A 12822-nucleotide genomic window follows, 5' to 3' on the forward strand; every position below is an offset into this window, starting at 1 on the left:
TTCAAATAATGCCCCGGAGATTGAAAAGTAACAAAGGGAACCTACTATGTAATTAGCTGTACACTGCACTTCCTCTCATTGTGCTTAACCAGTTTACGATGTTAAATTAAATATCATTCAGTCGTCTTTAAAGTATATATTTCGTACTATACTCCATCCTCATATCAAATGCATGGATACCTTGTTTCTAACAGCATACTACTAGTAAAACTTTAACTGAAGTTATTTGTCCACGTTGTGCACGTTTTCGGGACTTGTGGTTGACATTTAATGGTTACATTTTGTTTTCTTAGCATAGAAGTTTGAATGGTATCGTTTGGTAAAAAACCCCACCTTACCTAAGTCAGTTGAATTACACATGCCGGGCTGTAGTTCTATGCCGTCAATTGCGATAAAGGGATGAGCTTCATCCACGGAACCAATAAAATCAGAAAGGCTGGTGGTTAAAGATATAATCCAATTTCCTTCACCAATCAGCATCTAAAGGCAAAATAGTTTCTTATAATAATAAGTATGATAATGGACTCAAACGTTTTTTTCACACATAATAAAAAAGGAATATAAAGAATATGATTTATAATATTAATATAATATATTATTAGTTTCAATCATACGGTAATGTAATTCATGTGCCAAACTTTAAAGAAAATTCAATTTTTAGGCAAACATGTCAACAATTACTGTAACGATTTATTTCAAACTTTGAACTTGTAGCAGAAATCATACTTATATATCGATATATTTTTTAAAGAAGCGCAATATACGTTGATACATTGTTTGAATTAATTATTATGTTTTACTCATTTGAATTTGAAGTTCAATTAAAAACAAAATCATATGATTTGTGTACAATTTAACAAGTATTACTACATATATATTTTTTTGATATTAATAGCTACTTGTTAAAACAGCGCCGAAATATCGCTTATATGTTTTATCTGTACACAAAGTATATGCTCTCTTTGTCTTGATTATGATAGTCAAATGAGTTAAACACAATAATGTATTAAACTCAAATTATTTTTTTTTTGCATGAACCTATATTGTGCCCTATTAAATAGCCAAATAAAAGATTTTCATGTCTTGGACTTCAGTAAAACGAATTGGTTGCTGCTTTGATCGTTATGCTCGTAAACTTGAATGTAGAAGACTATTTGGAGAATGTTGCCAACCTGTCCATGTCTCCATTGACCGGGTGCAAGATTGACGTAAGTATCGAGCCAACGTGATGTATTAGTCACCCCAACGCCATCCACGTTCCGGACTGCCGAAACCGATAGCAAATTAAGAGACCCACCGTAAGTAAATCTAAGACATGATGTAACATCCACTTCGAATTCGACTGAGGTTAGACTTCTGTATTCCAATGATCTTGATATATACGATGTTGTGATCATTGCTCCGTCTCCTGAAAACAAAGACAATTTGACATCATATACAACGCCGCAGAGTTATTCCGTTGTTAACTCCGTGTATGTTTTAAATCAAACAAATCTCTTATAGAATAACCAAAAAAACCCATTGTCACTTGTCTTTGAGAAATCTGTTTCGTGCCATGTACATGTTTTTTGCAAAATCATAGGTAGCATCTCACCTGACTCTAATGTGTACTGCTCCCCATTTTGTTCGTATGTTTTCGAGGAAACGACGGACCAAGTGGTAGAAGAATCCCGCAAATCGGTATAACCACACGTTGTATTAATAAAGCCGCAGGTCACGCTGAAACCTACGAGTACATCCGTATTTAATGGATTAACTCTGACGTATTATAACAAGCCATTTTCAAAAGCTATGCTTAATTTTGGTAGCTGTTTCTGCATTATGCAAAGTTATGAAATGGTACATGTATGCCCCTCTAATGGCAACAAATGGGTCATTGCGCACTGCGTGTATATGAGTCTACAAGTTTGTGGATAGTTCGTAAAGCTTTTGAGCAGTTCTTAATGGCAAACTTTTAATAACTTGTTAAATGGATACTATTTAGGTGGATAAGGGCAATCCTGTAAATGCCGATATTCAGATAGCTAATTAAAGGTGAACTGAAGAGGTAAACAACTTGGTGTTCTTTCTCATTTAACCAATTTGTTAATATCGATAAGACATAGTCAGATTCTTGCTATTTTCAAGTAAAACATTTAAGTTATTGATAATTTTATTTCATTCAAATATTGTCCTTAAAATTATCCTTGCTGTGGCCAATCTGGTGGCCTTAACATTTGATAAGTTGATCTGAAAACCAACATGTCTACAAAAGGGGAATTACAGGCCATGAACAACCTCCCTTCTAAAATTTAAGACGATAGTCATAAAGTTCTCTTTGTATTGCTCGGAAAAGGATTTTGTGCTAAATGTCATTGTGACCATGACTGTGACCTGCTGATCTCAAAATAAGTAGGGGTCATCTGCATACCATGACTAACCTCTCTACCAAGTTTGAAGACTTTAGGCCTAAGCACAGTCTAGTAATCAATCGGACAATCATTTTTCTGTTCAAGGTTAAAACAACAGTGAACTTTGACCTACTGACTTATAAGCCAATAGAGGTCATCTGCTGGTCATGCCCGACCTCTCCATAAAGTTTGAGAACCTTATATCAAGGCATTCGCTAGAAATGGACAAGTTTAAGTTTGTCGACCGACCGACCGACCGACCGATCTGTGCGAAGCAATATATCCCCTTCTTCGAAGTAGTGCATGATAAATATAACATAATCTGTATACTAAAATGTTCATTTACAAATACTCTTCCACTGTTCATTTTCAATTACACAAAAGACCCCCAACCGTAAAAACAAAATTCTCTATTATCAAAATATCAGTTTCAATTTCATTTATACTATTCTTTCATAATAATGGTACGCAAACACTGTCAATGAACCCAAGTAACAGATTTAGCACTTTTTTATTTGGGACAAAGTAAGGTATTACGGTCACATACCGCAGTTGTCTTCGTCTTCACCAGAAAAGCAGTCTTTTGTTCGATCACATCGTCTTGATTCTGGTAAACATTGTTCTTCACACCCAAACTGGCATTCCAAATCTAATAAAGACAAAACATGTCTGCATATTTAAAACCAAAACTAAACTTAAGCTATCTAATTAAATACAATGTGTACGTTGGCAATGAAATGAGTCCGTATATATTCCGAAAGACTAAAGTCAGACTGACTCAAAAACTGTCACACATATTTTCTAAGCTTAATGAATATCATATAAATGAAATCAGTAATAAAATGCACCACATGTGCTTTATATACACTACTGTTGAACGACCCTTTATATACATTTCTTTTTAAATGGGCATTATCCCATGAAAATGGAGATGTCGTGTAACATAAACATGCGACGGTGAAGATGAAACGCCGCTAAACACAATGTAGCAACATTTTGTCTTGACTTTACATAATACACAGACGCCGTTAACCATGTGGTATAATTTTCAACCGTATTTTGTCATAAACAAACAACATAGAGGTGATAAAAAAGTAGGGTTAAAGTATTGACATTAATATTCTTTATATTTTGTTCTCATATGTTCGACTTAAAGACCTCATAATTTCAATAGCTTAAGTGTAATTCCATTGATAAAAAATATTTTTTTCAAGTTAAGCACATATATTTTGCAATTTAGCATGTATAAGATGACCTGTTTTACTTAAAATTATGTTGTATCTTAAAAATGTCCAATTTCACACACAACACAAATGTTGCAGAACGGCTTTAAACGGGATAGATAAACCAACTTATAGCTAAACCATGCCAAAATAAATATGTAAAAAATTCATGTTTTCATAAAAGTAACACGAAAACGAATATAAGTTTTGATTGAAAAACATGAGAATTTTTTTTTTTTATTTGCTTAAAAATGTCCAATTACGTTTAGTCTAACGAAAATACTATTTTTTTGGCCTTATCGATCTTTGTTGCCTTTTTTATTAAAACTATGTTCTAAAATTTGCGTCATTGTCAAATATGTGATTCTTATGAATTAAAAGATGAGTATCACTTTATGTTGAAGTGTTCACCATATGTTCTGTTAAGACGAAAATTTATTAATCATTATCACAGAATTAAACCTAGTATGTTTAAGCTTGTACATCATTTTAATACAATCTGAAGCATTTATGTAAGGTAGCATTTAAGATTCGATATACTTTATTAATGAATATATAAATCATATTAACAATTGTGAATCGTGATAAGTATTTAACATTTACATTTAGAATATTTAAAGTGACGCTCTTATTCAAAATCAATACATACTCATGTAAAACAAACATAAATTTTGAATGATTCACCCTCAACTTCTTACTAAATAATGCATTTCTAGAAAATGTGAATTACTATTAACATTATTATAACCGTGTATTTAATAGCTGAACACGCAAAAATATTAAATGATTGTTGAATGATAAATGATTTACTGTGATCTTCTATAGTCTCATAAGGTAGAAATACTGTATTTATATGCTCATTTCGTTCAAATTAAACTTGGTATCCTTCATATGAACCATTGTTTACCACATTTATTCATCCTTTTTGGAATATTAACACAATATTACAAATTGTGGTAAATCTTATTTGGGAGTAAGAGTGCATCTTTAAATCACGCTTTATTTTAATGTTTAGATATCTAATACTTGTTATGTCATATATTGAAAATGATTGTCTCAACATGTAAACGTATACGATTGTCAAATAATATTCTTGTACTATCATTGATGAATTGCAATAGAAATATTTTCAGTTATCATTTATATGTCAACAGAATTAGTCGCTCACTGATTATTACAGTTGTAATGTTGATACACTTATATGTAAGTTTAACACAAAAATTGTCAAGTTTACGTTAAATAATGTTCTGTTCTTTATAAGAAAATATAAAGAAAATAAATAATTTTAACATTTTAGGAAAGTTTACAAGAAAAACGACTTTTTTTGCCGAAACATAACAAAGTTAGTTGACTCTGTGGTTTGACCTGTTGAGCGAATGAAAGACGACAATGGCTTATTATTTATTATTCTTTTCCCGTTTGGAGCATTACGTGAGCCCTTTTAACTAGCGTCACGACGAAGGTCGCGGACACATCCGGTTCAATTTTGTGCCTACATTTTTTTAAACTAGACAAATTTCCATCGCCTCTTTTGTTCGGACCATTATTTACCCAATTCATTATGTTTTTTAAACACACATTATACAAAACAACATATTTTGAAGAAAAATCCCAAACACATAATGAAGATTGCAAGTAAAGGCAGCTAGTCCAAAACACATATATTTTTCTGCGTTTATCATCGATTACGAATTTCGCGACTGGTTTATTAAGCAAAAGTACTGAAGAAAATATACCGACCATTTCATAAGTTTAAGAAAAAATATTACCTTGGCAGATTCCCGCATAAAAGTCGACGTTTTCTATCTTTACTGATGACTTTTCGGAGACAAAGGTTAACCTTAAATAAATACATTACAATCTTATATTCCTTCAAACACGCCTTTCGTTTCCTTTATATTTACAATATATTGACATAACACTATCTTAACCCAAGTATTTATCAGTGTCGAGTTATTTAAATTATAATTTGAATCCAATTATATGATAAAGCGAGTTATGCAAACATGCCTCACATTTGTTGACAGTTTGTAATACGAGGACATTGTATATATATTTGGAATATAATGTATATTAAGAACCTTGTCAATCCATCTGCATTTATTTGGCCAGCTATGCCGTTTCCAGGGTCATTATAGTAAAACGACCTGCCCTCTGATATTCCTGAGCTGTAGTCGGTTTCAACATATAACATATCAGATTCAACTGCAGAAAATGTAAACGATATGCAATGTGGTCCACCTGGCGCATTAAAGGCATTCAGGGGAGCGTGGAGCATGCCAATCGTATTAGTATAGATAGCACCACCTAAAGGTTGAAGAAAAACACAAAATACATTGTTTAATACGGATAATAAAGTCTGGGAAAATCGATAATCTATTAATACATTCGACTGCCACAACTCTCACCATCAATATTCCAATTGCCCCCATCAATGATATACCCACATCGATCATCGTCAAAACTACAGGACACGGACGAAACTAAAATGACAAAACATTAACAATGCTCGTTATACCACTGTGTACTATAATAGATGTCACAAGTTAAAATTCCTTTTTTGGACATGCCTTTTTATGAAAAACATTACGCTTAACATATATAAACAGATCATTGATCAAGCTTCATCAAGATAAACATCATTTTACAAACTTGATATTGTAAGTGATAAACGTCCGTACCTGGGCAGTCCCCTTCCAGCACTCTCATATTATCTATCGCAATGTCTCCGAATTCACTACTGCCTCTTGAAGCATTAAAGTAAATTTCGCCATTGAATCCATCAGGAAGCTCATAGCATTCAGACGTATACCAAATGTCAGCGTCAACTCCCTGAATGGAGCTTACAGCTCCAAGTCCGGTTGTGCTATCTCTAATAAATGTTTGTAAAGATCCAACACCTTCGCCGTACATATGATATGTAAACATGTATTTTATCGAAGTTGTTTCCAATGGGAAAACAACGTTGAACCAGGCGAGTGACCAATGCCCAGTATCTCCCAGTGAGTTATCGACATACAAGTAATGGCCTGAAATAGTTTAATATTAAATTAGATATTAACAATTTGTAAGTGTGTAGCTCATTCGAACAAATATAGTTTAGAACAACAAAATTGATTGTTGATTTACCTACGTCATTAAAAAACATGCACATATATGTTCTGTCGTTCGAAATTGCATACCTGTGTGACTGCCATCTGCGTCAACAGAAGGCCCTGTACCAGGAGTGCTTGTGTCACCAAAGTGCCGCGTCCATATAAACCCTGATCCTACAGTGCAATTTGCAAGGTAATTGCAGTCGTAAGAATTGTCAAATGTGCACACTGACAAGTCTTGAAGCCCTCCTAAAACGTCAAAGATAAACAAGTTATATCACAAGTACAACACATACTCTTCTAAGCAAACACATTGAAACCACAAACATTATATATTAATGACATTCAAACGTGTTTTGTGTACGCGATCTCTGAAGTGTTCCTAAGTATAGTACGACCTTCACACTGCTTGAACACATACAAAAATGCAAATTAATAGCCAATTAGCATGTTTATTCCTTAACAAAGTGAATCCAATAATCACTTTGATTTTGAAACTTACTTGCGCATTCATTCCTTTCCATGATTACATCATCAATATTCAAATGGCCCCTTGAATCGTAATAGGGTCCTCGTTTCGTTACAGTAAACTCCAAATCTGCATGTTGGTACACATGCATTGGCGATTCGGTATTCCAATTAATTGGAATTTTGTAAGTATTCCAATCATCGTCGTCAATCGCGTAGTATTCAACATTGTTATAATAGCTGACTTCTCCAGATAAAGTTAGTTTCACGTCTAGTGTGAAATAGGCGTTTTCGAAAGCACGATTTAAATAGCGAAATGAAATACAGTTGTAACGACCTTTAATGTCTTCAACTGGAAAAGCTTCCAGTATCATTGTCCCTGTGTCTCCCTCAGTCGCACCATAGCCAGTGGCGATCACAAAATGGCCTATTAAATAACAGGAATGTCATAAAAATGGCATATCAAATAATATACTTTTTAAAATAGCCTACACCATCGTATAATTGTTTAATTGTCGTTCCGGTAACAATTGGTCCGACATAGGTTTGTAATTGCTGTATTTCACTTATAAATCAAAGCGCTTGGAACTTGCAAGTGAAATTGACAAGGAAAATGCTCGTTTGACATAGGTTTGTAGCAATTTAGTTTTAATGTTCACCTGAAATCAAATATCATACACGAACAATAGAAAGATCAGTCTTGACTGATTTATTTCTATTATTTGCAAGACAAGCATCATTGACTTTGTGAATTATCAAATTATTTAAAATACTTTTAAACTCAGGTTTTTGTTCTTTTAATGCAACTTTTGTGATAAAGCCAAGGTTTATTTAAGGAACTGGCCATTTGCGTTTAACACCATGACAATGTACTAGAACTTTTAACACACATATATGTAGCTCTTTTGCAAAATAAGTGAACATAGTGATGACGTCGTAATATTCAGTTCATCGACGCACTGACGACATATACTTTCTTCCAGTAAATATATATGAGATATTTTCATTATGATACAAACTTTATAGGATTAATAAAAACCAAATAAACTCATACCTGTGTTTCGCCAAGCTATTCCGTAGTAAGTGTTATTGGTGAACGTGAAATTGCAGTTTTCAAAGGTTTCAAAGTCACACGAGTTCGGATCTACAAATTTATACAAATACAAGAGTGAATAAGTTGTGTAAGTCTAGTCTTTGTTCTTATATCGAATTTACATAAAACGGTGCGCTCTACTTATCTCGCCTTGTCATACAGTTAAAATCATGTCGAAAAACAGAAAACTCGATTAAATACGAACTGTCTCAGAACTGTTCACAGTACAGAACTGTCATCTTTATCAAGAAAGGTAAAATAATCTAGCGATATTATTAGCCAAATAAACAACGGAATCATATCCTTACGTGGGCATTCTGTGTCCTCAAGTTCGATGTTGTCTAGGAAAATATGGCCATTTGCTGTTCCAGCGACGAGCACGAAGGAAACGTTCCTGAACATTGTTTGCTGCGGTATTTCAACACATACGTGCTCGAAAGATGCTATGCTAGCATTGTTGGCGAATATTTCATTTTTTCCAGCGTATACCTTTAATTTTCACGATCATATATATATATGCTTATAAAATGCTCGAAATTACATTGACAAGCCAAACTGTAATAGATAAGAACTCATATGTGATTTAAATTTGTTAACAACCATACGAGATGGGACCTCTTCTAAAATAAACATAAAGAAACTATACATTGTTCTAAACCTTAATATGCTTAAATACCTTTAAAAAAAGATCATTTCCATCCATCCCGACAACAGACTGTGCTAAGTCAAAGTTAAGGTACATGTCAGATGCATACTCTCCAGCTTCGAGGGTGATTGGATACTCAACATCTTGCTCTGCATTTCTGCTATCTCCGGTTAGAACCCCTTAATATAATGATAAATACTATTGTGACATGTACGCAATAACTGCAATAATATCATTTTATTAACAAAAAGTGAAATTCAAAGTATAACCCTTTAATTAATGAGTATAATGATAGTGTAAATGATATCATAATGTATTCGTATTTAACATCTGAAAATAATAATGCTAAAATAAAGTCATATTAATTTTGTAAGTATTGAAAGGGATGCAGTCTAAATAAATAATGTAAAACTGTTAGGAAACGAGCTAAATAATTAATCTACTAGTCAAGCTTTCAAGCGATGCTCTATGCAAAAATCGGAATAAGAAGTTTTGACACAATTGTGGGAAATAGTAAAAACAAATATAAATTCTTCACGACAAAAGAAGACAGATTATTTACATAAATTGAATAATTTTTTACTATTTGACCTTCAATGGTAAATCTTCAATGTCAATAAGCTTTGTAGTTTTAAGCTGTAGAACATTTTATAGCAATTGGAAAGAATGAAATCATTTGAATGAATTAAAAATATTATTGACTTATTCATGAGTTATTTTGAACAAAAAATATAAATGAGTTTTGGATAAAATAAGTAAGGTAAAGTTAATGACTTTTTAAAGTAAAAGGACAAGTGTGGGCAAGTAGGAATGCTGGAAAGCCTGATGGGGCTGCCGATTACAAAGTGTCAATTTGAATTATAAAATTAGTAAACATAGCGTTAAAGTTCAACGAAATGTTTTGTAAGTATTCAAGAAACACATACCGTTATTTATTGACCATACCGAAGGCTCATTAACATCTTGGTTAAGGCAAAGTGCATCAAGATTGCCGCATGCAGAAGGATCATTGAAGTCGCACACAGATTCAGGAAAGGCAGCTGAAACGTAAACAAAAATGAAGTAAGCATTTTCTCATGTCTTTTTTATCTTTCTGTTTTCTTGTGATGATATATATATATATATGATGAAATTATGAAATGACTACACCGCACTTTAGTAAAACAAATCACCCATTATCAATTTAGAACTGCTAAACATAATCTGAAAGTGGACTACCTTAACAAGCAAATTCTTACGCCTAAATATATTATTTTAATTCCATGAACTAAAAAAGAGCCTACCAGGACATCTATCAGAAGACAGGGTTACTTCATTCAGTTCAAAGAAGGGACTTCTGCCAACCCCAGTATAGGTACTTGATCCGTTATAAAACTTGAAGGCAAGTTGAACACGACTTCCAACATGTTCATTGGGTAAGGAAACACAGGTCTCGTATGCGCCGTAAATATTTGGGTAAATTACAAACCACAACGAAACGTCGACGTCATCGTCCGTCTGAAACACATATAATTCGCAAATGGAAGTTTAGGTCGATTTTCATAATATATAGCTTTTTGAATATAAACTTTGTATTTCAAGGTTTTGAAATAATGCTCCGCTCAGCTTATCAAGCGGCAAGTATATGTCATTCGACTGTCTGTTTAAAGTCATATTAGAAGGCGTAAACTGACATTCCCTTTGCCTTCTCTCGTGCTCTTTAAAATGTCCGACAATTGTTCATCCCGACTAGAACAACAGAAATGTCTTGTTGAAATATCTTGTCATGTTTACATCACTTTTAAAGAGAACAGAAGTTTAAAGTAGCAACAAGTTACTCACTTGGAGGCTGAAATGAATAGACTGTCCCGGTGAAGCAAACGAATACGAAATCGTTACAGAATCACCGGCGGTGTAAGTGAACCATGGCGACCAAACAGTTCCATTTTCTGCATTGGCTCCAACCAGCCTGATGCTACCTGTCATTTGAAAATGTACTTTGATTTAAAGAATTATGATAATATGATTACTATATGAAATTAGGCACAATATACATTAATATCGAACAATAGAGTTGTTAAGTATATACAACCAACCATATGTAAATGCGAAGACTGAAGCTGAGTAAGTATATCCGCAATTGTTGTTGGTGAAATTGCACGAAACAGACGGTAGAGCTGAAGAAAACAAAATATTTAACACATTATGTAAGCTTTCTAGAAATACAACTCAATACCAAGGCCATGCATAAAGTATATAATTAAATATTATATTTTTTTGTTTTTAACCCAAAGGCGTTAAAGGCAGGTGATGTCTTTTTCTGGCCGTTGAGCACCTGTATTTATTTTTCAAAATTATATATTTCATTACTTTTTACTTTATGTGTACGTATACGTGTTGGCTCCGGGAATGCATTCATGTTCATTTTTACTCTTATTGATATATCTGCTGTGAAATGTATGTCAAGTACTTGTATACCGGTTCGACAACCAACCCCCAATGAACCCTTTTTTGTCTGATCATTTGATGGCGGTAACCCCATCGTTTATTTGATAAAAGTATTTGAAGATGTGCGATTCACATTTTACTCATATTTTTTTCTTGCCATTGGTGATATTGTCAACAAATGAATGATGACACTCATACTTTTGTTGTTATTTCGATAAGTTTTTGCAAATGTTACTAAAGCTATATTACAACATAATCGCATTATATATCATAAAGTATATACATAAGCTTTTTTGTTTATATATAATTCCTTTGCATATTAAACTCGAAATACTCAAATGATAGAACAACACTAGCGAGTCACACGGCATCAAATTGCCATAACAGTACTCTGATGCATATATGATCTTGTGTTTGTTATATTTTAAGATAGTATTTAATGCATATTGTGATTTATAGATTTTTTATACTGAATGGCGTAAGCTAGTAAGGCATGCTTAGATTACAAGTTAAAAATATACTAGTTGTTCTATACAAAAGAGTCAACTCAATATAAACATTTCAGTGTGCGTCCGTTTCCTTAACTAAATAATTAAATATTTTAAATAATGTCCAACTTATAATGTACGAGCCCACCGCCGAAGATTGAGCATCAACAGATCAAACTTTTTTTTATTAATCGACATTCTTCATAAGAAAGTAATCATACTTGCTAAACGCGTTCTACGGGATGTGATAAAAATAATAATGATGGCCTTCCTAACATGGACAATGACGTATTGAAGGAGTAAGAAAGTCCATGCATTATTGTAACATTAATGTAAAAAGATCTGCTGATAGTACCATATCATATTTTTGAAATGCAAAGCAATAATAAAAAATTGATTTTTTAATAATTTTTCTAAGAAGATTTTTTATGTTGCAAAAAAGAAAGATATCGTAGAATCGAGCACGATAGTTGCATTTAGTCTAATATAACTGAAAATATAAATATAGCATTTAAATACTTTCTACAAGTAATTGCAAATGTCGTATAACATTCCATTTTTTATACTTACAACAAGTAACTGCTTGAAATGGTGTGCCACGACAAGCACACGAGCTACATGAATCAACCCAAGTAATTGTGCAGGAGGAACCAAAACAGTTGAAATATGAAACTGCTCCAGCGTCTTCACCGTTTCCAGTTGCGTAAGCGTAATTTGAATACGAAACGTACGACCTGCAGTTAAACACTTAATTTAATAGGAAACGTTTCTATTAAAGAAGCTCTTAATAATTTGTAAATTTCGTTCAGCACTATGCACAATGAAATATTTAAGTTGAACAAACAGGAAATAGGAATCTACTGTAATACCTGAAATCTCGAATAGGCTGCAACTTAAAATATTCACACACTAAAGATTTACCTGCGTTTGCACAGGATGTGATAAGAGCCCCCAATACTAGCATCATTGATAGTGGGAGCAATTTCAAAGTA

The 12822-nt window shown here is 33.0% G+C and overlaps 1 protein-coding gene across 2 annotated transcripts in view; it reads right to left on the reverse strand.

Annotated features, from left to right (window-relative positions):
- Nucleotides 1–12822, reverse strand: part of LOC128242297 (uncharacterized) — a 135380-nt gene that overhangs the window by 18344 nt on the left and 104214 nt on the right. For both annotated transcript variants that reach the window (XM_052959395.1, XM_052959394.1), the window contains 18 exons: nt 12401–12564; nt 10991–11071; nt 10737–10873; nt 10199–10412; nt 9842–9955; nt 8946–9094; nt 8578–8758; nt 8231–8320; nt 7211–7603; nt 6796–6957; nt 6295–6642; nt 6022–6096; nt 5695–5920; nt 5383–5453; nt 2938–3039; nt 1595–1726; nt 1173–1408; nt 339–480 (listed from right to left, as the gene is read on the reverse strand). In XM_052959395.1, coding sequence (XP_052815355.1) covers nt 339–480; nt 1173–1408; nt 1595–1726; nt 2938–3039; nt 5383–5453; nt 5695–5920; nt 6022–6096; nt 6295–6642; nt 6796–6957; nt 7211–7603; nt 8231–8320; nt 8578–8758; nt 8946–9094; nt 9842–9955; nt 10199–10412; nt 10737–10873; nt 10991–11071; nt 12401–12564 — 3017 coding nt within the window. The remainder of the gene's footprint in view (nt 1–338; nt 481–1172; nt 1409–1594; nt 1727–2937; nt 3040–5382; nt 5454–5694; nt 5921–6021; nt 6097–6294; nt 6643–6795; nt 6958–7210; nt 7604–8230; nt 8321–8577; nt 8759–8945; nt 9095–9841; nt 9956–10198; nt 10413–10736; nt 10874–10990; nt 11072–12400; nt 12565–12822) is intronic.

Source organism: Mya arenaria, chromosome 8 (genome assembly GCF_026914265.1).
Source record: "Mya arenaria isolate MELC-2E11 chromosome 8, ASM2691426v1".
Classification (NCBI taxonomy): Eukaryota; Metazoa; Mollusca; class Bivalvia; order Myida; family Myidae; genus Mya; species Mya arenaria.